This window comes from Pristiophorus japonicus, unplaced genomic scaffold (genome assembly GCF_044704955.1).
Source record: "Pristiophorus japonicus isolate sPriJap1 unplaced genomic scaffold, sPriJap1.hap1 HAP1_SCAFFOLD_488, whole genome shotgun sequence".
In the NCBI taxonomy this organism is placed as follows: Eukaryota; Metazoa; Chordata; class Chondrichthyes; family Pristiophoridae; genus Pristiophorus; species Pristiophorus japonicus.
The window spans coordinates 334,569-358,189 of record NW_027254393.1 but is presented as its reverse complement, the minus strand read 5'-3'; the positions used below and the strand labels follow the sequence as shown (position 1 = coordinate 358,189).

General features: G+C 56.7%; 1 protein-coding gene across 2 annotated transcripts; it reads right to left on the bottom strand.

Annotated features, from left to right (window-relative positions):
- Positions 1-3,359: 3,359 nt before the first annotated feature.
- Positions 3,360-19,023, bottom strand: LOC139253267 (transmembrane protein 265-like). Of its 2 annotated transcripts, none has more exons than XM_070873476.1 (3): positions 18,683-19,023; positions 10,191-10,509; positions 3,360-5,411 (listed from the first exon to the last, which is right to left on the bottom strand). In XM_070873476.1, exon 3 carries the CDS (start codon positions 4,944-4,946, stop codon positions 3,951-3,953), a length of 996 nt encoding a protein of 331 aa, XP_070729577.1. In that variant the 5' UTR covers positions 4,947-5,411; positions 10,191-10,509; positions 18,683-19,023; the 3' UTR covers positions 3,360-3,950. The 2 variants fall into 2 exon arrangements, with proteins under 2 accessions (XP_070729577.1, XP_070729578.1); XM_070873477.1 differs by having other exon boundaries at positions 4,318-5,411.
- Positions 19,024-23,621: the final 4,598 nt, after the last annotated feature.

Here is a 23,621-nt window from a genome sequence, read left to right as displayed (position 1 = left end):
CACACAAACAACACAAAAAAAAGAGAGAACATAGAAAGATAGTATTCCCTTCTCTCTCTCTCCTCCCTTCTCTCTCTCTCTCTCCCTTCTCTCTCTCTCTCTCCCTTCTCTCTCTCTCTCTCTCCTCCCTTTCTCTCTCTCCTCCCTTTCTCTCTCTCCTCCCTTTCTCTCTCTCCTCTCTCTCTCTCTCTCTGCCCCCCTCTCTCTCTCTCTGCTCCCCTCTCGCTCTCTGCTCCCCCTCTCTCTCTCTCTCTCCCTTCTCTCTCTCTCTCTCTCTCCCCTCTCTCTCTCCTCTCTTCTAATCCACCCCCTCTATCTTCCCCTTTCCCCCTCGAGTGCTGGCCTTTGACTTTTCATTGTCCGGGTTCCAGCTATAACTTTTATTTAACAAAAAGTAAGGACTCTCTCGATGCTATCAAATGTAAAAAGTTACTTTACCGTCTGCCATTAAAAAGCCTCTGATTTTTTTGTCTCTTGCAGTCCCTCAGTGGTGCTCTCCCCGGGGCAGCTTCATACTCGCTCGCAAGCCCCCCCCCGTTCCCCCCCGCCCGTTCCCCCCCCCCCCCCGTTCCCCCCCCGCCCGTTCCCCCCCCCCCCGCCCGTTCCCCCCCCCCGCCCGTTCCCCCCCCCCCGCCCGTTCCCCCCCCCGCCCGTTCCCCCTCCCCCCACCCGTCCCCCCCCCCCCGCCTGTTCCCCCCCCCCCCCCCCGTTCCCCCCCCCGCCCGTTCCACCCCCCCCCCGCCCGTTCCCCCCCCCGCCCGTTCCCCCCCCCGCCCGTTCCCCCCCCCGCCCGCTCCCCCCCCCCCGTCCCCCCCCCCCCCGCCCGTTCCCCACCCGCCCGTTCCCCCCCGCCCGCTCCACCCCCCCCGCCCGTCCCCCCCCCCGCCCGTTCCCCACCCGCCCGTTCCCCACCCGCCCGTTCCACCCCCCGCCCGCTCCACCCCCCCCGCCCGTCCCCCCCCCGCCCGTTCCCCACCCGCCCGTTCCCCACCCGCCCGTTCCCCACCCGCCCGTTCCCCCCCCGCCCGTTCCCCACCCGCCCGTTCCCCACCCGCCCGTTCCCCACCCGCCCGTTCCACCCCCCGCCCGCTCCACCCCCCCGCCCGTCCCCCCCCCCGCCCGTTCCCCACCCGCCCGTTCCCCACCCGCCCGTCCCCCCCCCCGCCCGTTCCCCACCCGCCCGTTCCCCACCCGCCCCGTCCCCACCCGCCCGTTCCCCACCCGCCCGTTCCACCCCCCGCCCGCTCCACCCCCCCCGCCCGTCCCCCCCCCCCGCCCGTTCCCCACCCGCCCGTTCCCCCCCCGCCCCGCTCCACCCCCCCGCCCGTCCCCCCCCCGCCCGTTCCCCACCCGCCCGTTCCCCACCCGCCCGTTCCACCCCCCGCCCGCTCCACCCCCCCCGCCCGTCCCCCCCCCCCGCCCGCTCCCCCCCCCGTTCCCCCCCCCCCGCCCGTTCCACCCCCCCCCGCCCGTACCCCCCCGCCCGTTCCCCCCCCGCCCGTTCCCCCCCGCCCGTTCCCCCGCCCGTTCCCCCCCCCCGTTCCCCCCCCCCGCCCATTCCACCCCCCCCCCCCGCCCGTACCCCCCCCGCCCGTTCCCCCCCCGCCCGTTCCCCCCCTCCCGTTTCCCCCCCCTCCCGTTTCCCCCCCCTCCCCTCCCGTTCCCCTCCCCTCCCGTTTCCCCCCCCGCCCGTTTCCCCCCTTGTCCGTTCCCCCCCCTCCCCACACGTTTCCCCCCCACCCGTTTCCCCCCCTCCCCACCCGTTCCCCCCCCTCCCCACCCGTTTCCCCCACACGTTTCCCCCCCCTCCCCACACGTTTCCCCCACCCGTTCCCCCCTCCCGTTTCCCCCCCCTCCCGTTTCCCCCCCCTCCCGTTTCCCCCCCCTCCCGTTTCCCCCCCCCTCCCGTTTCCCCCCTCCCCTCCCGTTTCCCCCCCCTCCCGTTTCCCCCCCCTCCCGTTTCCCCCCCCTCCCGTTTCCCCCCCCCTCCCGTTTCCCCCCCCTCCCGTTTCCCCCCCTCCCGTTTCCCCCCCCCGCCCGTTTCCCCCTCTCCCCACCTGTTTCCCCCCCTTCCCGTTTACCCCCTCCCCGCCCGTTTCCCCTCCCCGCCCGTTCCCCCCCCTCCCCGCCCGTTCCCCCCCCCCCCCCACCTCGCCTGCAGTCTCTCACTCATCCCCCTCCCCCGCCCGTTCTCACGCCCGCAAGATTGAATCAATTTGAAAGATGATTGTGTGCGTTTTTTTTTATTCGCTCCTGGGGTGAAGTGTCGCTGCTATAGACCGACATTTATTGCCCCGTTGAGAAGGTGGTGGTGAGCCTCCTTCTTGAACCGCTGCAGTCCGTGTGGTGAAGGTGCTCCCACACGGTGCTGTCAGGGAGGGAGTTCCAGGATTGTGACCCAGCGACGATGAAGGAACGGCCGGTATATTTCCCAGTCGGGACGGTGTGTGACTGGGAGGGGAACGTGGAGATGGTGGTGTTCCCATGGACCTGCTGCCCTGGTCCTTCGAGGTGGTAGAGGCCATGGGTTTGGGAGGTTCTGCCCAAGAAGCCTTGGCCGAGTTGCTGCAGGTGCATCTTGTAGATGGTGCACACTGCAGCCAGGGGGCGCCGGTGGTGGAGGGAGTGAGTGTTGGAGGTGGTGGAGGGAGTGAGTGTTGGAGGTGGTGGAGGGAGTGAGTGTTGGAGGTGGTGGAGGGAGTGAGTGTTGGAGGTGGTGGAGGGAGTGAGTGTTGGAGGTGGTGGAGGGAGTGAGTGGTGGAGGGAGTGAGTGTTGGAGGTGGTGGGTCGCGTGTCGATCACACGGGCTGCTTTGTCCTGGATGGTGTCGAGCTTCTCGAGTGTTGCTGGAGCTGCACTCATCCAGGCCAGTGGGGAGTGTTCCATCACACTCCTGACTTGTGTCTTGTAGATGGTGGAGAGGCTTTGGGGAGTCAGGAGCTGAGACACTTATCACAGAATACCCAGCCTCTGACCCGCTCTTGTTGCCACCGTATTTACGGGGCTGGTCCCGTTCAGTGTGCGTGTAAAGAAAGTGTGTGCCTATCCGTCCTTGTTTGTCAAATTTATTTTATTTCTTGAAAAAGTAGAGAATTAAATAAGTTAATATAAATATAGGTAACAGAGCCCAAGGATTGACTGCCGGGTGGAAGACCATTTGTCCAACTGGACCAAACCCCACCTGCCCCAAGTTTCCCCTGCATGGAGGGGGCCGCTCTGAGATTGGACCCTTCCCCCACCCAGAGACCACCTAGCCCTCCCCCAATCCTGAGCCAGCCGTGTCTTCCTGCAGAAGTCGCACGTCCTGCATTTCTGTATCGCCTTTCGCAAACTCCGGACATCCCCCCCCCCCCCCCCCCCCCCCAAGCGCCTTCGCAGCCAGCCAGCCAATGACTGCGCTTCCGAACAAAAAAACAATGACCCGGCAGCCAATGTGCGCACAGCAAGCTCCCAATAAACAGCTGGTGTGAGACTGACCGGGATCGACTCCTTCATTGGATGCAGGACACCGGGACAGCTCCCCACGTGGCAGCACTCCAACTGCACTTCACTGACGTCCGGTGGTCACGACAGGCGCTACACGAATGCAAGTCTTTCTCTTGGTTTTTAGGCCGTCTGTCCGAATACCTCGGGGCTTGCTGTCACGTTTTGGTCCGCTCATGAGCCGCGAAATGCCTTGGTGTGTTTCACGACGTCAAAGACATTACTGTAACTGCAAGAAGCGAGTGTTGAAACTCAGCGTCCAACTTGCGGACAGCAAGCTCCCACAGATTCAGCGATGTGATCGCGGCCGGCTCCAGGGGGGCTTTCTTCCGTTTTTTTTTTTCACGTGATGTTGGTCGAAGGATAAATATTGGTCCCCAGGGACAGCGCGGGGAATTCCGCCTGCTCTTCGAAAGCGTGTTGCGGGATTTTACGTCCCACCGGAGAGGGCAGACAGGGCTCTCGGTTTAACGCCTCATCTGAAAGACTGCCCCTCCGACAGTGCGGCGCTCCCTCAGTACTGACCCTCCGACAGAGCGGCGCTCCCTCAGTACTGACCCTCCGACAGAGCGGCGCTCCCTCAGTACTGCCCCTCCGACAGTGCGGCGCTCCCTCAGTACTGCCCTTCCGGCAGTGCGGCGCTCCCTCAGTACTGCCCCTCCGACAGAGCGGCGCTCCCTCAGTACTGCCCCTCCGACAGTGCGGCGCTCCCTCAGTACTGCCCCTCCGACAGTGCGGCGCTCCCTCAGTACTGACCCTCCCACAGTGCGGCGCTCCCTCAGCACTGCCCCTCCGACAGTGCGGCGCTCCCTCAGCACTGCCCCTCCGACAGTGCGGCACTCCCTCAGTACTGCCCCTCCGACAGTGCAGCACTCCCTCAGTACTGACCCTCCGACAGTGCAGCACTCCCTCAATACTACCCCTCCGACAGTGCGGCACTCCCTCAATACTACCCCTCCGACAGTGCGGCACTCCCTCAATACTACCCCTCCGACAGTGCGGCACTCCCTCAATACTACCCCTCCGACAGTGCGGCACTCCCTCAGTACTGCCCCTCCGACAGTGCGGCACTCCCTCAGCACAGCACAGATTTTTGTGCTGGAGTGTCTGGAGTCGGAGTTGAACCCTCGGCCTTTTGAATGGCTGGTTTGCTTCACACTGAACCGGGGCGACGGAATTTTATCCCTTTCCGTATCTCTCAGTGAAACCGATGAGCTGGGGACTTCCCCGCTGTGCGGGCGTGTTTCAGTCACAGAAACAAACAGGAAACGAAGAGCTTTCCGCAATGAGTGAATCCGCTCCGGAGCACGATGTGACCTTGGACCCCTGCGGGCAGGGTCAGGGAGAGAAAGAGACACTCGACGGTCAACGAGAAGTAAGCCGCAGCCTGATGTAAGGGCCCACGGCGACACCTGGGAGTCCCTGGCCAAAGACCAGTACCGCCCGAAGTGGAGGAAGTGCATCCGGGAGGGCGCTGAGCACCTCGAGTCTCGTCGCCGAGAGCGTGCAGAGATCAAGCGCAGGCAGCGGAAGGAGCGTGCGGCAAACCAGTCCCACCCTCCCCTTCCCTCAACCACTGTCTGTCCCACCTGTGACGGGGACTGTGTCTCTCGTATTGGACTGTTCAGCCACCTGAGGACTCATTTTGAGAATGGAAGCAAGTCTCCCTCGGTTCCGAGGGACTGCCTATGATGATGATGATGATGGCACAGAAAGCAGAGGGATATCGTAATATCCCTTTCCGTCGACCCAGCGGCCGGGGTCCTTCACTCTGCCACACGGATCAAGTACGACACGAGCACGATGAATGCCAGGCCGAAAGCAAAGCTGCCGACAAAAGTCAGGAAACTCAGAGCGCTCCACTTTATGGCCGCCTTCTGGCACTTCCTGGCAGCCTCCACACGACCCCATCGGTGATTCTCGCGTGCCTGTGAAGGGTCGAACGACAAAGCATTAACAAACGCTGCTCTCGCTGGTCGAGCTGTGTTTATATATAGAATAACAGATACCCGGGAGTGAGTTACAGGCTGGAATCTAATCGATGGGTTCGGGGGGTTTATATATAGAATAACAGATACCCGGGAGTGAGTTACAGGCTGGGGTCTAATCGAGGGGTTCGGGGGTTTATATATAGAATAACAGATACCCGGGAGTGAGTTACAGGCTGGGGTCTAATCGAGGGGTTCGGGGGTTTATATATAGAATAACAGATACCCGGGAGTGAGTTACAGACTGGGGTCTAATCGAGGGGTTCGGGGGTTTATATATAGAATAACAGATACCCGGGGAGTGAGTTACAGGCTAGAATCTAATCGAGGGGTTCGGGTGGGTTTATATATAGAATAACAGATACCCGGGGAGTGAGTTACAGGCTGGAATCTAATCGAGAGGTTCGGGGGGTTTATATATAGAATAACAGATACCCGGGAGTGAGTTACAGGCTGGAATCTAATCGAGAGGTTCGGGGGGTTTATATATAGAATAACAGATACCGGGGAGTGAGTTACAGACTGGAATCTAATCGAGGGGTTCGGGGGTTTATATATAGAATAACAGATACCCGGGAGTGAGTTACAGGCTGGAATCTAATCGAGGGGTTCGGGGGGGTTTATATATAGAATAACAGATACCCGGGAGTGAGTTACAGGCTAGAATCTAATCGAGGGGTTCGGGGGGGGTTTATATATAGAATAACAGATACCCGGGGAGTGAGTTACAGGCTGGAATCTAATCGAGGGGTTCGGGGGGTTTATATATAGAATAACAGATACCCGGGAGTGAGTTACAGGCTGGAATCTAATCGAGGGGTTCGGGGGGTTTATATATAGAATAACAGATACCCGGGAGTGAGTTACAGGCTGGAATCTAATCGAGGGGTTCAGGGGTTTATATATAGAATAACAGATACCTGGGAGTGAGTTACAGGCTGGAATCTAATCGAGTGGTTCGGGGGGTTTATATATAGAATAACAGATACCTGGGAGTGAGTTACAGGCTGGAATCCAATCGAGGGGTTCGGGTGGTTTATATATAGAATAACAGATACCGGGGAGTGAGTTACAGACTGGAATCTAATCGAGGGGTTCAGGGGTTTATATATAGAATAACAGATACATGGGAGTGAGTTACAGACTGGAATCTAATCGAGGGGTTTGGAGGGGTTATGTATAGAATAACAGCTACCCGGGAGTGAGTTACAGGCTGGAATCTAATCGAGGGGTTTGGTGGGTTATATATAGAATTACAGATACCCGGGAGTGAGTTACAGGCTGGAATCTAATCGAGGGGTTCGGAGGGTTTATATATAGAATAACAGATACCCGGGAGTGAGTTACAGGCTGGAATCTAATCGAGGGGTTCGGGGGGTTTATATATAGAATAACAGATACCCGGGAGTGAGTTACAGGCTGGAATCTAATCGAGGGGTTCGGGGGTTTATATATAGAATAACAGATACCCGGGAGTGAGTTACAGGCTGGAATCTAATCGAGGTATTCGGGGGGTTTATATATAGAATAACAGATACCCGGGAGTGAGTTACAGGCTGGAATCTAATCGAGGGGTTCGTGGGGTTTATATATAGAATAACAGATACCCGGGGAGTGAGTTACAGACTGGAATCTAATCGAGGGGTTCGGGGGGTTTATATATAGAATAACAGATACTTGGGAGTGAGTTACAGGCTGGAATCTAATCGAGGGGTTCGGGGGGTTTATATATAGAATAACAGATACCCGGGAGTGAGTTACAGGCTGGAATCTAATCGAGGGGTTCCGGTAATGAGTTGACTGGGAGGAGGACGGGTCAAAGGGTAAATCCTGCAGGCTATGACTAATAAAAAACATCACCCGAGATCTCTCAAAATCCCCTGGTGGTTTTTCTAAATCAGGAGACCAAACTTGACACAATACGTGCAACAATCATTCAGTCATTCAACTTTATTCCACAATACAGTACGACTACTGTACACTGACTGGTGTGTCTCAGTCCCCTCTCCCTCAGGGAGATATCTGTACACTGACTGGTGTCTCTCAGTCCCTCCCCCTCAGGGAGATATCTGTACACTGACTGGTGTCTCTCAGTCCCCTCTCTCTCAGGGAGATATCTGTACACTGACTGGTGTCTCCCAGTCTTCTCTCCCTCAGGAAGATGTCTGTAGACTGACTGGTGTCTCTCAGTCCCTCTCCCTCAGGGAGATATCTGTACACTGACTGGTGTCTCTCAGTCCCCTCTCTCTCAGGGAGATATCTGTACACTGACTGGTGTCTCTCAGTCCCTCTCCCACAGAGAGATATCTGTACACTGACTGGTGTCTCTCAGTCCCTCTCCCACAGAGAGATATCTGTACACTGACTGGTGTGTCTCTGTCTCTCTCCCTCAGGGAGATATCTGTACACTGACTGGTGTCTCTCAGTCCCCTCTCCCTCAGGGAGATATCTGTAAACTGACTGGTGTCTCTCAGTCCCTCTCCCTCAGGGAGATATCTGTACACTGACTGGTGTCTCTCAGTCCCTCTCTCTCAGGGAGATATCTGTACACTGACTGGTGTCTCTCAGTCCCTCTCTCTCTCAGGGAGATATCTGTACACTGACTGGTGTCTCTCAGTCCCCTCTCCCTCAGGGAGATATCTGTAAACTGACTGGTGTCTCTCAGTCCCTCTCTCTCAGGGAGATATCTGTACACTGACTGGTGTCTCTCAGTCCCACTCTCTCAGGGAGATATCTGGACACTGGCTGGTGTCTCTCAGTCCCCTCTCCCTCAGGGAGATATCTGTACACTGACTGGTGTCTCTCAGTCCCCTCTCTCTCAGGGAGATATCTGTACACTGACTGGTGTCTCTCAGTCCCTCTCCCACAGAGAGATATCTGTACACTGACTGGTGTCTCTCAGTCCCTCTCCCACAGAGAGATATCTGTACACTGACTGGTGTGTCTCTGTCTCTCTCCCTCAGGGAGATATCTGTACACTGACTGGTGTCTCTCAGTCCCCTCTCCCTCAGGGAGATATCTGTAAACTGACTGGTGTCTCTCAGTCCCTCTCCCTCAGGGAGATATCTGTACACTGACTGGTGTCTCTCAGTCCCTCTCTCTCAGGGAGATATCTGTACACTGACTGGTGTCTCTCAGTCCCTCTCTCTCTCAGGGAGATATCTGTACACTGACTGGTGTCTCTCAGTCCCCTCTCCCTCAGGGAGATATCTGTAAACTGACTGGTGTCTCTCAGTCCCTCTCTCTCAGGGAGATATCTGTACACTGACTGGTGTCTCTCAGTCCCACTCTCTCAGGGAGATATCTGGACACTGGCTGGTGTCTCTCAGTCCCACTCTCTCAGGGAGATATCTGTACACTGACTGGTGTCTCTCAGTCCCTCTCTCTCAGGGAGATATCTGTACACTGACTGGTGTCTCTCAGTCCCTCTCCCTCAGGGAGATATCTGTACACTGACTGGTGTCTCTCAGTCCCTCTCTCTCTCAGGGAGATATCTGTACACTGACTGGTGTCTCCCAGTCTTCTCTCCCTCAGGAAGATGTCTGTAGACTGACTGGTGTCTCTCAGTCCCTATTGCATATTTGAGTTGGGAGCAGAAGAAATAGGAGCAGGAGTCGGCCATTCGGCCCCTCGAGCCTGCTCCGCCATTCCATAAGATAGAAACATAGAAAATAGGTGCAGGAGTAGGCCATTTGGCCCTTCTAGCCTGCACCGCCATTCAATGAGTTCATGGCTGAACATTCAACTTCAGTACCCCATTCCTGCTTTCTCGCCATACCCCTTGATCCCCCTAGCAGTAAGGACCTCATCTAACTCCTTTTTGAATATATTTAGTGAATTGGCCTCAACAACTTTCTGTGGTAGAGAATTCCACAGGTTCACCACTCTCTGGGTGAAGAAGTTCCTCCGCATCTCGGTCCTAAATGGCTTACCCCTTATCCTTAGACTGTGACCCCTGGTTCTGGACTTCCCCAACATTGGGAACATTCTACCTGCATCTAACCCCGTCAGAATTTTAAATGTTTCTATGAGGTCCCCTCTCATTCTTCTGAACTCCAGTGAATCCTGGCTGATCATCGGCCTCAAGTCTACTTCCCGCCCGATCCCCATATCTCTTGACTCCCCATGACTGCAAACATCTCTCTATGTATCTGAGCTTTGAATATAGAAACATAGAAAATAGGTGCAGGAGTAGGCCATTCGGCCCTTTGAGCCTGCACCACCATTCAACAAGATCAATGGCTGATCATTCACCTCAGTACCCCTTTCCTGCTTTCTCTCCATACCCCTTGATCCCTTTAGCTGTAAGGGCCACATCTAACTCCCTCTTGAATATATCTAACGAACTGGCCCCAACAACTCTCTGTGGTAGAGAATTCCACAGGTTCACCACTCTCTGGGTGAAGAAGTTTCTCCTCATCTCGGTCCTAAACGGCTTACCCCTTATCCTCAGACTCTGACCCCTGGTTCTGGACTCCCCAGCCCGGGGGGGGGGAAACATCCTCCCTGCAGCTACCCTGTCAAACCCCCCTCAGAATCTTGGAAGTTTCAATGAGCTCGCCTCTCATTCTTCTAAACTCGAGCGAGTGTGGGCCCAGTCTACTCAGACAATCCCAGGAATCAATGTAGTGAACCGGAAAGGGTTGAATTGGGAGGGGGGGTGGGATAATGAGGCAGCGGGGAGGGTGGGGAGGTATTGAGGACAACAATCTCCCTTACCTTGACGGCGTTGACCAGGGCGTAGATCCCCACGCAGGAACAGCCAAATATCACACTGACGACGGACAGCCGGAAACAGAGCTTGAGGCCGGGCGTGGTCCCGCGCCCTTGCTCCCCGTCTCCGCGCTCCGCGTCGCCTGCGCTCAGGAGCCAGGACGCCGTGGTGCCGCCGTTGGCCTCCGCCGGCGTCTCGATTGCCGTCTCGTGCCGCGCCCCCGTCCCGGCCCCCGGCACTGCCGCCAGGCCTCCCGGCGAGGCCTCCTCGTCGGCCTCGGGCATCGCCCGCTCGCAACGGCAGGCTCGGGCGGCTGGCTCGGCCCTGAAACGCACAAAGCAAAATAAAGTAGGTAGGGGGTGGGGTGGGGTGGGGGGTGTCAGGGGGTCAAAGGTCGGGATTTGACCTTGCCACCGCCCTCCCAGCTCAAACCCAGTGGCAGCCGTGAGTCGGCGGCCCTTGCCCTCTCGCCTCTCGCGCCCCCCTTGCTGTCCTGGCCGGCCCATCCCCTTTTGAACGCTTCGCACTCTGGTCCCGCTGACCCCCCCCACCCCCAGGCCTCCTGGGAGCCGGGCATTTCCCGAAACCCGCCGAGCGAGCGTGTTTCCGAGAAGCGGCCAGCAGGATAAGCCGGCGTCGGCATTTCCTTGACTCAGTTCCTTCCTGACCGTGTTCCCGGACTTCCCCCACAGCCCCCAGCTGGGTGCGTGCAGGCCGTCTCCTTCAGCAGCTCTGCGTGTCCGTACCCTCAGACTCGACCCTGGAGTGCAGGAGGCAGGCCTGAGTGGGCAGCACACCCCCCCCCCCCCCCCCCCCCAGCTCCCAGTCAGACGGCCGTGGGTTCGAGTCCAGGGACTTGAGCACAGAAACCTGCACTGACCCTCGAGTGCAGTGCCGAGGGAGTGTCGGAGGGGCAGTGCCGAGGGAGTGTCGGAGGGGCAGTGCCGAGGGAGTGTCAGAGGGGCAGTGCTGAGGGAGTGCCGCACTGTCGGAGGGGCAGTGCTGAGGGAGTGCCGCACTGTCGGAGGGGCAGTACTGAGGGAGTGCCGCACTGTCGGAGGGGCAGTACTGAGGGAGTGCCGCACTGTCGGAGGGGCAGTGCTGAGGGAGTGCTGCACTGTTGGAGGGGCAATACTGAGGGAGCGCCGCACTGTTGGAGGGGCAATACTGAGGGAGCGCCGCACTGTCGGAGGGGCAGTGCTGAGGGAGTGCCGCACTGTCGGAGGGGCAGTGCTGAGGGAGTGCCGCACTGTCGGAGGGGCAGTACTGAGGGAGTGCCGCACTGTCGGAGGGGCAGTACTGAGGGAGTGCTGCACTGTCGGAGGGTCAGTGCTGAGGGAGTGCCGCACTGTCAGAGGGGCAGTACTGAGGGAGCGCTGCACTGTTGGAGAGGCAGTGCTAAGGGAGTGCCGCACTGTCGGAGGTGCCGTCTTTCAGATGAGACGTTAAACCGAGGCCCCGCCTGCTCTCTCAGGTGGATGTAAAAGATCCCGAGGCACTATTTTGAAGAAGAGCAGGGTTGTTCTCCCCGGTGTCCTGGGGCCAATATTTATCCCTCAATCAACATCACTAGAACAGATTATCTGGTCACTATCACAGTGCTGTGTGTGGGAGCTTGCTGTGCGCAGATTGGCTGCCGTGTTTCCCACATTACAACAGTGACTACACACCAAAAGTGCTTCATTGGCTGTAAAGCGCTTTGAGACGTCCGGTGGTGGTGAAAGGCGCTATATAAATGCAAGTCTTTCTATCTTCTCTCCCCATAGTCCTGCAATGTTCTCCCCTTCCAGTATTGATCCAGTTGCCCATTTGAAAGTTAATATTGAACCTGCTCCCTTCAGATCACAACTCGCCGTGTAACAACAAAATTCTCCGCATCTCCCTCCTTCAGAAAGAAAGACATACATTTATATAGCGCCTTTCGGGACCACCGGACGTCTCAAAGCGCTTTACAGCCAATGAAGCACTTTTGGAGTGTAGTCACTGTTGTATTGTGGGACACGCAGCGGCTAATTTGCGCACAGCAAGCTCCCACACACAGCGCTGTGATAGTGACCTGATAATCTGTTTTTTGTTGGTGATATTGGTTGAGGGATAAATATTGGGCCCCAGACACTGGGATAATTCCCCTCCCTGCTCTTCTTCCAATAGTGCCGTGGGATCTTTTGCAACCACCCGACAGCGCAAACAGGGCCTCGTTTAACCTCTCATCTGAAAGACTTCTTTTTGCCAATCACCTTAAATCTGTGTCCTCTGGTTCTCCACCCTTCCACCAATGGGAACAGTTTTTCTCTCTCTACTCTGTCCAGACCCCTCATGATATTGAACACCTCGATCAAATCTCCCCGTAACCTTCTCTGCTCTAAGGAGAACAACCCCAGCTTCTCCAGTCTCCCCATGTAACTGAAGTTCCCCATCCCTGGTACCATTCTGGTCACTCTCCCCTTAACCTTCTCTGCTCTAAGGAGAACAATCCCAGCTTCTCCAGTCTCCCCATGTAACTGAAGTTCCCCATCCCTGGTCATCATCGGCAGTCCCTCGGAATCGAGGAAGACTTGCTTCCACTCCTAAAGTGAGTTCTCAGGTGACTGAACAGTCCAATACGAGAGCCACAGTCCCTGTCACAGGTGGGACAGACAGTGGTTGAGGGAAGGGGAGGGTGGGACAGGTTTGCCGCACGCTCCTTCCGCTGCCTGCGCTTGGTTTCTGCACGCTCTCGGCGACGAGACTCGAGGTGCTCAGCGCCCTCCCGGATGCACTTCCTCCACTTAGGGCGGACTGGTCTTTGGGCCAGGGGCTCCCAGGTGTCGGTGGGGATGTTGCACTTTATCAGGGAGGCTTTGAGGGTGGTCCCTTGTAACGTTTCCTCTGCCCACCTGGGGCTCGCTTGCTGTGTAGGAGTTCCGAGTAGGGCGCTTGCTTTGGGGGTCTCGTGTCGGGCATGCGAACAATGTGGCCCTGCCCAGCGGAGCTGGTCGAGTGTGGTCAGTGCTTCGATGCTGGGGATGTTGGGCCTGGTCGAGGACGCTGATGTTTGTGCGTCTGTCCTCCCGGGGGATTTGCAGGATCTTGCGGAGACATCGTTGGTGGTATTTCTCCAGCGACTTGAGGTGTCTGCTGTACACGGTCCATGTCTCTGAGCCATACAGGAGGGCGGGTATCACTACAGCCCAGTAGACCATGAGCTCGGTGGTGGATTTCAGGGCTTGGTACAGTTCCCGGTACCATTCTGGTCAATCTCCCCTTAACATTCTCTGCAGCCTTGAGATCCTTCCTCGAGTGTGGTTCCCAGAATTGGGACACGGGACTGATTCATAAAGCTTTCGCGTGACTTCCTGGCTTTGGTAGACCATGCCTCTACTTATAATGCCAAAGATCACGTACACTTTTTTTTGTTTTAACAGCCTTCTCGGCCTGCCCTGTCACTTTCAGCGACATACCCCCTGCTTCTCCCCCACCCTGCCTTCAGGTCCCCCACAAATGTACCATTTCGTTGATCTTGCCTTTACCGCATTCGTCCGACCAAAATGGCACAACGGAATGACGGCACAGAGTCAAAGTGCTCTCGTTGCCGAGGCTACCTGCCCCAGCCTTGACCACCGGGGCCTAGGAATTCGGGCCGTGTCAGTGCCTGCTTTGTCGGGCGCTCAACGGGCGGCTAAGATTCCGACATGGCGGGCGGGCGAGCAAAGGCAGCCTCCTCACGGGGGCTGGGCTGCTCCGCCCGCCATCTTGGTGAAGGCCGCAAAATTGGCCTGTAGGCCCTGCGCCGCTAACGGGCCTCAGACCGATAAAAAGAAAGACTTGCATTTATAGAGCGCCTCCCGCGACCACCCGACGTCTCAAAGTGCTTCCCAGCCAATGAAGTACTGTTGGCGTGTGGTCACTGTTGTATTGTGGGACACGCGGCGGCCAATCTGCGCACAGCAAGCTCCCACACACAGCAATGTGATAATGACCGGATAATCTGTTCTAGTGATGTTGATTGAGGGATAAATATTGGCCCCAGGACACCGGGGAGAACTCCCCTGCTCCTCTTCAAAATAGTGCCTCGGGATCTTTTACATCCACCTGAGAGCAGACGGGGCCTCGGTTCAACGTCTCGTCTGAAAAACGGCCCCTCCGACAGTGCAACACTCCCTCAGTACTGCCCCTCCGACAGTGCAGCACTCCCTCAGTACTGCCCCTCCGACAGTGCGGCACTCTCTCAGTACTGCCCCTCCGACAGTGCGGCACTCTCTCAGTACTGCCCCTCCGACAGTGCGGCACTCCCTCAGTACTGCCCCTCCGACAGTGCGGCACTCCCTCAGTACTGCCCCTCCGACAGTGCGGTGCTCCCTCAGTACTGCCCCTCCGACAGTGCGGCAATCTCTCAGTACTGCCCCTCCGACAGTGCGGCACTCCCTCAGTACTGCCCCTCCGACAGCGCAGCACTCCCTCAGTACTGCCCCTCCAACAGTGCAGCACTCCCTCAGTACTGCCCCTCCCACAGTGCAGCACTCCCTCAGTACTGCCCCTCCGACAGTGCAGCACTCCCTCAGTACTGCCCCTCCCACAGTGCAGCACTCCCTCAGTACTGCCCCTCCCACAGTGCAGCACTCCCTCAGTACTGCCCCTCCGACAGTGCGGCACTCCCTCAGTACTGCCCCTCCGACAGTGCGGCACTCCCTCAGTACTGCCCCTCCGACAGTGCAGCACTCCCTCAGTACTGCCCCTTCGACAGTGCTGCACTCCCTCAGTACTGCCCCTCCGACAGTGCAGCACTCCCTCAGTACTGCCCCTCCCACAGTGCAGCACTCCCTCAGTACTGCCCCTCCCACAGTGCAGCACTCCCTCAGTACTGCCCCTCCGACAGTGCGGCACTCCCTCAGTACTGCCCCTCCGACAGTGCAGCACTCCCTCAGTACTGCCCCTCCCACAGTGCAGCACTCCCTCAGTGCGGCCCCTCCGACAGTAGGCACTCCCTCAGTACTGCCCCTCTGACAGTGCGGCACTCCCTCAGTACTGCCCCTCCGACAGTGGGCACTCCCTCAGTACTGCCCCTCCGACAGTGCGGCACTCCCTCAGTACTGCCCCTCCGACAGTGCGGCACTCCCTCAGTACTGCCCCTCCGACAGTGGGCACTCCCTCAGTACTGCCCCTCCGACAGTGCGGCACTCCCTCAGTACGGCCCCTCTGACAGTGGGCGCTCCCTCAGTACTGCCCCTCTGACAGTGCGGCACTCCCTCAGTACTGCCCCTCTGACAGTGGGCGCTCCCTCAGTACTGCCCCTCCGACAGTGCGGCACTCCCTCAGTACTGCCCCTCTGACAGTGGGCGCTCCCTCAGTACTGCACTGGAGAGTCAAGCTAGATTTAGGTGCTCAAGTTCCTGGAGTGGGACTTGAACCCACGACCTTCTGACTCAGGGTGTGTGACCCACTGAGCCACGGCTGATACTGCAGAATGGAAGGGCCCAAGGCCGGTTTGAGGGCCTGACTGGAAGTTCGGTGGGCCCTCAGGCAATCAGCACAGGCCGGGTTCAGGAAAATCAGGCCTAACTGGGGCCGAGCTGGGCGGTCCTTAAAGGGGACCTCCGCAGGCCACAATCAACAGGGTAAGCCTTTGACGTGAATGTGGAGCTGGGAGGAGCAGGTGTGGGATTGCCACCCCATCACTGAAAGAAACCAGGCCCCTCCCGATTCTCTGCTCCGACAGTGACCCCCGGCTCCTGCGCCAGCCGTGTTTCTGTGGGTAACACTCTCGTCCCCTCTGAGACAGAAGGCCGTGGGTTCCAGGCCCACACACACTCCAGTCACCCCAGTCGCATAACCCAGGTTCAACGCTCCCTGGTGGCCAGTGTACTGAGGGAGCCCTGCACTGTGCCGTCTTTTGGGCCAAAACGTTAAACCAAGGGCCCTCCCTGCCCTTCCAGGCAAATGTCAAAGATCCCACAACTGCTATGGGAAGAGGGGCAGGAGGAGTTCCTGAGGCAGCCAGATGGTAAGGTCTGGTGGACAGGAAGTTTACAGATCAGTGTACAGATATCTCCCTGAGGGAGAGGGACAGAGAGACACCAGTCAGTGTACAGATATCTCCCTGAGGGAGAGGGGACTGAGAGACACCAGTCAGTGTACAGATATCTCCCTGAGGGAGAGGGGACTGAGAGACACCAGTCAGTGTACAGATATCTCCCTGAGGGAGAGGGGACTGAGAGACACCAGTCAGTGTACAGATATCTCCCTGAGGGAGAGGGGACTGAGAGACACCAGTCAGTGTACAGATATCACCCTGAGGGAGAGGGACAGAGAGACACCAGTCAGTGTACAGATATCTCCCTGAGGGAGAGGGACTGAGAGACACCAGTCAGTGTACAGATATCTCCCTGAGGGAGAGGGGACTGAGAGACACCAGTCAGTGTACAGATATCTCCCTGAGGGAGAGGGACTGAGAGACACCAGTCAGTGTACAGATATCTCCCTGAGGGAGAGGGGACTGAGAGACACCAGTCAGTGTACAGATATCTCCCTGAGGGAGAGGGGACTGAGAGACACCAGTCAGTGTACAGATATCTCCCTGAGGGAGAGGGGACTGAGAGACACCAGTCAGTGTACAGATATCTCCCTGAGAGAGAGGGACTGAGAGACACCAGTCAGTGCACAGATATCTCCCTGAGGGGGAGGGACTGAGAGACACCAGTCAGTGTATAGATATCTCCCTGAGGGAGAGGGGACTGAGAGACACCAGTCAGTGTACAGGTATCTCCCTGAGGGAGAGGGACTGAGAGACACCAGTCAGTGTACAGATATCTCCCTGAGGGAGAGGGGACTGAGAGACACCAGTCAGTGTACAGATATCTCCCTGAGGGAGAGGGACTGAGAGACACCAGTCAGTGCACAGATATCTCCCTGAGGGAGAGGGACTGAGAGACATCAGTCAGTGTACAGATATCTCCCTGAGGGAGAGGGACAGAGAGACACCAGTCAGTGTACAGATATCTCCCTGAGAGAGAGGGACTGAGAGACACCAGTCAGTGTACAGATATCTCCCTGAGGGAGAGGGGACTGAGAGACACCAGTCAGTGTACAGATATCTCCCTAAGGGAGAGGGACTGAGAGACACCAGTCAGTGTACAGATATCTCCCTGAGGGAGAGGGACAGAGAGACACCAGTCAGTGTACAGATATCTCCCTGAGGGAGAGGGGACTGAGAGACACCAGTCAGTGTACAGATATCTCCCTGAGAGAGAGGGACTGATAGACACCAGTCAGTGTTCAGATATCTCCCTGAGGGAGAGGGGACAGAGAGACACCAGTCAGTGTACAGATATCTCCCTGAGGGAGAGGGACAGAGAGACACCAGTCAGTGTACAGATATCTCCCTGAGAGAGAGGGACTGATAGACACCAGGCAGTTTGAGAGAGCGGGAGGGGCAGAAATAGACAGATGTTTGAGCGATAAGGGAGTGAAGGGTTATGGGGAGCGGGCGGGGAAGTGGAGCTGAGTCCATGATCGGATCAGCCGTGATCTTATTGAATGGCGGAGCAGGCTCGAGGGGCCGAATGGCCGACTCCTGCTCCTATTTCTTATGTTCTTATGTTCTTATTAAGTAAATGAATTGATTCAATGTGTGTTCAGCTGTGGTTCAATCATCTGATTTGCTGTTAACACATGTTGTGACCCAAAATGTGGACAAACCTGCCTCGCCAGTTTGCGGAATTCACTAAAATCCCATCATCACTGTAGTAGCGAGGTGTATGACTGACACAGGCCACACCTCACACGGCCTCAGGCCGTTAGTATATCAATTCGCCTTCCCTCTCTTGAAGGCCCTTTGCCTGGAGATGGGTCCAGGGGGCCAAGACACGTCCCCATACCCCACACCAAGCAGCCGCTCTCAACCTGCGACCAAAGGCAGTGACAACGAGTGGGCTGGATGTTCGACTGTGGAAACCTTCACGGCTGGACCCTGTTTGTCTCCTCACCCGACTACCGCACGCAATCGGTCTCCCGAAATAAGTGTGCCTATAACACTGTGACACTCGGTCCCAGAGGGGGAAAGGACAGTGTATCTAACACACTGTGACACCCGGTCCCAGAGGGGGAAAGGACAGTGTATCTAACACAGTGTGACACCCGGTCCCAGAGGGGGAAAGGACAGTGTATCTAACACACTGTGACACCCGGTCCCAGAGGGGGAAAGGACAGTGTATCTAACGCACTGTGACACCCGGTCCCAGAGGGGGAAAGGACAGTGTATCTAACACACTGTGACACCCGGTCCCAGAGGGGGAATGGACAGTGTATCTAACACACTGTGACACACGGTCCCAGAGGGGGAATGGACAGTGTATCTAACGCACTGTGACACCCGGTCCCAGAGGGGGAAAGGACAGTGTATCTAACACACTGTCACACCCGGTCCCAGAGGGGGAAAGGACAGTGTATCTAACACACTGTGACACCCGGTCCCAGAGGGGGAGATGGCTGGAATTCGGATATTGAAGAGCTCCGCACTCACCTGAATGTGTCCCAGTTGAAGTTGTGAGGTTGGGGCGAAGTGTTGGATCTTCCAGTAATCGATCAGACGGAGGGACCGAGAGAGAGGGAAAGACTGAGTCGACTTCCCCGTGAGTGTGAGTGTGTGAGGGTTCCTTCCACTCACCGGCTCACATCAAACCAGTCAACGCCAGTAACACTCGGCGACTTGAGAGAATCCCAGTTCACCTCTCTATTCCCACCTTCTCTCTCTGACTCTTGTTAATTCTCTCGCAGTCTCTCTCTCTCTCTCTCTCCTGTGTGTGGCCAAGTCAAATGTCTTCACCCATGGCAACTGAAGTGTGTGTGTGTGTTCCTCCTAGCTCACTGTCTTGGTATGTGGGAGTTTCTGAAACTTATTCTCTTTCTCATCGTCTCCCATTCACACAGGAACCTGAAGGGAGCGTCTCCAAATCGCTGGGGGTGGAACTTCCCCAAAGAATGACATCGAACCAAGAGAATTACATTGCGTGTCTTCTTCCTGGACAGTCCCTCGGAATCGAGGAAGACTTGCCTGCACTCCCAAAGTGAGTCCTCAGGTGGCTGAACAGTCCAGTACGAGGGCCACAGTCCCTGTCGCAGGTGGGACAGACAGTGGTTGAGGGAAGGGGGAGGGTGGGACTGGTTTGCCGCACGCTCCTTCCGCTGCCCGCGCTTGGTCTCTGCGCGCTCTCGGCGACGAGACTCGAGGTGCTCAGCGCCCCCTCCCGGATGCACCTCCTCCACTCAGGGCGGACTGGTCTTTGGCCGGGGACTCCCCAGGTGCCGGTGGGGGATGTTGCATTTCATCGGGGGGGGGGGGGTCCCTTGTAACGTTTCCTCTGCCCACCTGGGGCCCGCTTGCCGCCGCGTCGATTGTACAGCACCCAGGGAACAGGCCATTCAGCCCATCTGGTCGCTGCTGGTGCTTATGCCCCACACCAGCCCTCCCCCTCCCAGCCCTCGACACCTCACCCCATCACCATATCCTTCGCTACCTTTCGATTCTACGGTGAGGGCCTGCGCCCGCCCAGAGTGCCGCCCGATGGGCGCCCGAGCTACCAGACGGTACTTTGGCGGGGTTTCCGCGGCCGAGGTCGCTCGAAGGTCGGCAGGGCGGCAAATGGCCGACGCAAGCCGCCAACCTGGGTGGAGGAGGTAACGATAAAAATCATCAGCAAGAAATAACGAAAACTGCCGGGAGACCTTCAGCGGACCCCAGTGAGGGAAGTCCCTGTGGGAAATTTAACGCAAAATGTCCACAGACCCTTTTTTTTTTTTTCTTCATCGGTTCTTCATAGCCACCGTCAGGGTCAGACCAGCCTCCTGGCGACGGTCCACCCCTCCCCCCCCCCCGACTCCCGCCCCCCCGACTCCCGCCCGCACCGATATCGCTCCGCTCAGCGGGCGGGAGCTCAGCTGCCCGACTCTGCCGCTCGCTGACGTCAGCGCGGGGGGGGACTTCCCGGTGACCCTCACCTCACCGCCCGCTCCGGGCCGGTTCTTCATGGCGAACATCGACGGCAGCGGGCGGTGAGGTGATAGATTTCGGGCCCTATGTCTTTACCCAACTTCAGGAAGATCTCGCCCCTTCAATGTCCAAAGGTGCTTCGCAGAAGCGATCATCGAACAAAAATTTGGCACCGAGCCACATAAAAAGGAATTCGGGCAGCTGAACGAAATGCTTGGTAGGCTTTAAGGAGCGTCTTGAAGGAGAAAAGAGGGGTAGAGTGATAAATATGCAGACTCTGTGTGGTCACTGTGTAGTGGCATAAGATGAAGACTTGTTACCTGATGTACTGGCAATAAGGTTTACACTGTGTCTATACTATGCTGGCACCACTAGAGGGTGCAACTGGTGGAGACCGGGGTTTCCTGCCCCTGTGGCAGAGGCTGGCCACCAGAGGGCACTGCGGTGGGAGACCTGAGGACCACCTATATGGGTGTGCAGGGCCCAGTATGAAAGGCTGCCCACCGTGCTTGTGCCTCACTCTGGAGTTATGAATAAAGGACCAAGGTCACTACAGTTTGAGTACAACACACTGCCTCGTGGGGTCATTCATAAAGTGCATTACAGACATAACATAGAGAGGCGGAGGGGTTTAGGGAGGGAGTTCCAGAGCTTGGGGCCCAGGCAACAGAAGGCACGGCCACCAATGGTGGAGCGATTATAATCAGCGATGGTCAGGAGGGCAGAATTAGAGGAGCGCAGAGATCTCGGGGGATTGTGGGACTGGAGGAGGTTACAGAGATAGGGAGGGGGCGAGGGCCATTGAGGGTTTTGTAAACAAGGAGGAGAATTTTGAAATTGAGGCGTTGCTTCACCGGAAGCCAATGTAGGTCAGTGAGCACAGGGGGTGATGGGTGAGTGGGACTGGGTGCGAGTTAGGACACGGGGCAGTGAGCACAGGGGGTGATGGGTGAGTGGGACTGGGTGCGAGTTAGGACACGGGGCAGTGAGCACAGGGGGTGATGGGTGAGTGGGACTCGGTGCGAGTTAGGACACGGGGGCAGCCGAGTTTTGGATCACCTCTAGTTGACGTCGGGTGGAATGTGGGAGGCCAGACAGGAGTGCGTTGGAATAGTCAAGTCTGGAGATAACAAAGGCACGGACGAGGGCTTCAGCAGCGGATGAGCTGAGGCAGGGGTGGAGACGAGCGATGTTACGGAGGTGGGAGGAGGCAGGCTTGGTGACAGAACAGGTATGTGACCGGAAGCTCATCTCAAATTTCCCTTTAAATGCATCGATACTATTCGCCTAAACCTGTGGGAGCCAGTTCTGCATTCTCACCACTCTCTGGGTAAAGCAGTTTCTTCTGAATTCCCCGTTGGATTTATTAGTGACTGTCTTATATTGATGGCCCCCTTGTTCTGGTCTCCTTGGCAAGTGGAAACATCTTCTCTACAGACAGAGAGAGAGAGCGTGTCAGAGAGAGCGAGAGACAGAGAGAGAGCGAGAGACAGAGAGAGAGAGACAGAGAGAGCGGTAGACAGAGAGTGAGATAGAGAGAGAAAGATAGACAGAGAAAGAGACACTCAGGGAGAGAGCATGTCAGAGAGAGAGAGAGAGACAGAGAGAGAGCGAGAGACAGAGTGAGAGCGAGAGACAGAGAGAGAGAGACAGAGAGAGCGGTAGACAGAGAGTGAGAGAGACAGAGAGAGAGAGAGAGAGAGACAAAGAGAGAGAGACAGAGAGAAAGAGAGAGCGGTAGACAGATAGAGAGAGAGACAGAGAGAGAAAGATAGACAGAGAGTGAGACAGAGAGAGAGAGACAGACAGAGAGAGTGGTAGACAGAGAGAGAGAAAGAGTGACAGAGAGAGAGAGAGAGAGAGATAGAGAGAGAGACAGAAAGAGAGAGAGAGAGACAGAGAGAGAAAGATAGACAGAGAGAGAGAGAGAGACAGAGAGAGAGAGAGAAAGATAGACAGAGAGACAGAGAGAGAGACAGAGAGAGAGCGGTAGACAGAGAGAGAGAGAGAGAGAGAGACAGAGAGAGAAAGATAGACAGAGAGGGAGAGACAGAGAGAGCGGTAGAGAGAGACAGAGAGAGAGCGGTAGACAGAGAGAGAGAGAGAGAGAGAGAGACAGAGAGAGAAAGATAGACAGAGAGGGAGAGACAGAGAGAGCGGTAGACAGAGAGTGAGATAGAGAAAGATAGACAGAGAAAGAGAGACAGATGGAGAGAGTGTGTCAGAGAGAGAGAGAGACAGAGAGAGAGAGAGAGAGCGGTAGACAGAGTGAGAGAGACAGAGAGAGAGAGAGAGAGATTGACAGAGAGAGAGAGAGAGAGAGAGACAGAGAGAGTGGTAGACAGAGAGAGAGAGAGAAAGATAGACAGAGAGAGAGAGACAGAGAGAGAGACAGAGAGAGAGGGAGAGAGAAAGATAGACAGAGAGAGCGAGACAGAGAGAGAGAGAGAGACAGAGAGAGAAAGAGAAAGATAGACAGAGAGAGAGAGAGAGAGAGTGGTAGACAGAGAGAGAGAGAGAGAAAGATAGACAGAGAGAGAGACAGAGACAGAGAGAGAGAGAGAAAGATAGACAGAGAGAGAGACAGAGAGAGAGAGAGAGAGAGAAATATAGACAGAGAGAGAGAGAGAGAGAGAGACAGAGAGAGTGGTAGACAGAGAGAGAGAGAGAGAGATGGAAAGATGCAGAGCGTGATGGAGAAAGCCAGATGAAGAGAGAGGGAGAGGGAGAGAGACGGTGCGGGGGTTGGGTGCTTGAGACGAATGAGGCGGTGTAATTCAGTCAGGGAGCTGTGCTTGTGGAGCGACAAGAGTTATTTGCAGACGGCCCCTCGGCAGGGCTGAGTGAAATTCTCGCTGGGTTGTGAAACCGACCCGGCACACTGAGTTCCCCAGAGCCTGACATCACTGAACAGTGTCAACACAGACCCACCTTAAACAGGGCAGCTGAAAGAATGCTGGCTCTTATCAATCCGGGGTTAAATAAAGTACAGTACACAGAGGGTAAAGGGGGAAACGACCCACTCCCGTCTGGTACTGTACACTCCGTGTGTGTCTCAGTGTCCCCTGTACATGTACAGTACACAGGGGGTAAAAGGGGAACGGTTCTCTCCCGTCTGGTACTGTACACCCCGTGTGTGTCTGTGTCCCCTGTACATGTACAGTACATAGAGGGTAAAAGGGAAACGGTTCTCTCCCGTCTGGTACTGTACACCCCGTGTGTGTCTCAGTGTCCCCTGTACATGTACAGTACACAGAGGGTAAAAGGGGAACGGTTCTCTCCCGTCTGGTACTGTACACCCCGTGTGTGTCTCAGTGTCCCCTGTACATGTACAGTACACAGAGGGTAAAAGGGAACGACCCACTCCCGTCTGGTACTGTACACCCCGTGTGTGTCTCAGTGTCCCCTGTACATGTACAGTGTACAGTGTATAAAGGGGAACGGTTCTCTCCCGTCTGGTACTGTACACCCC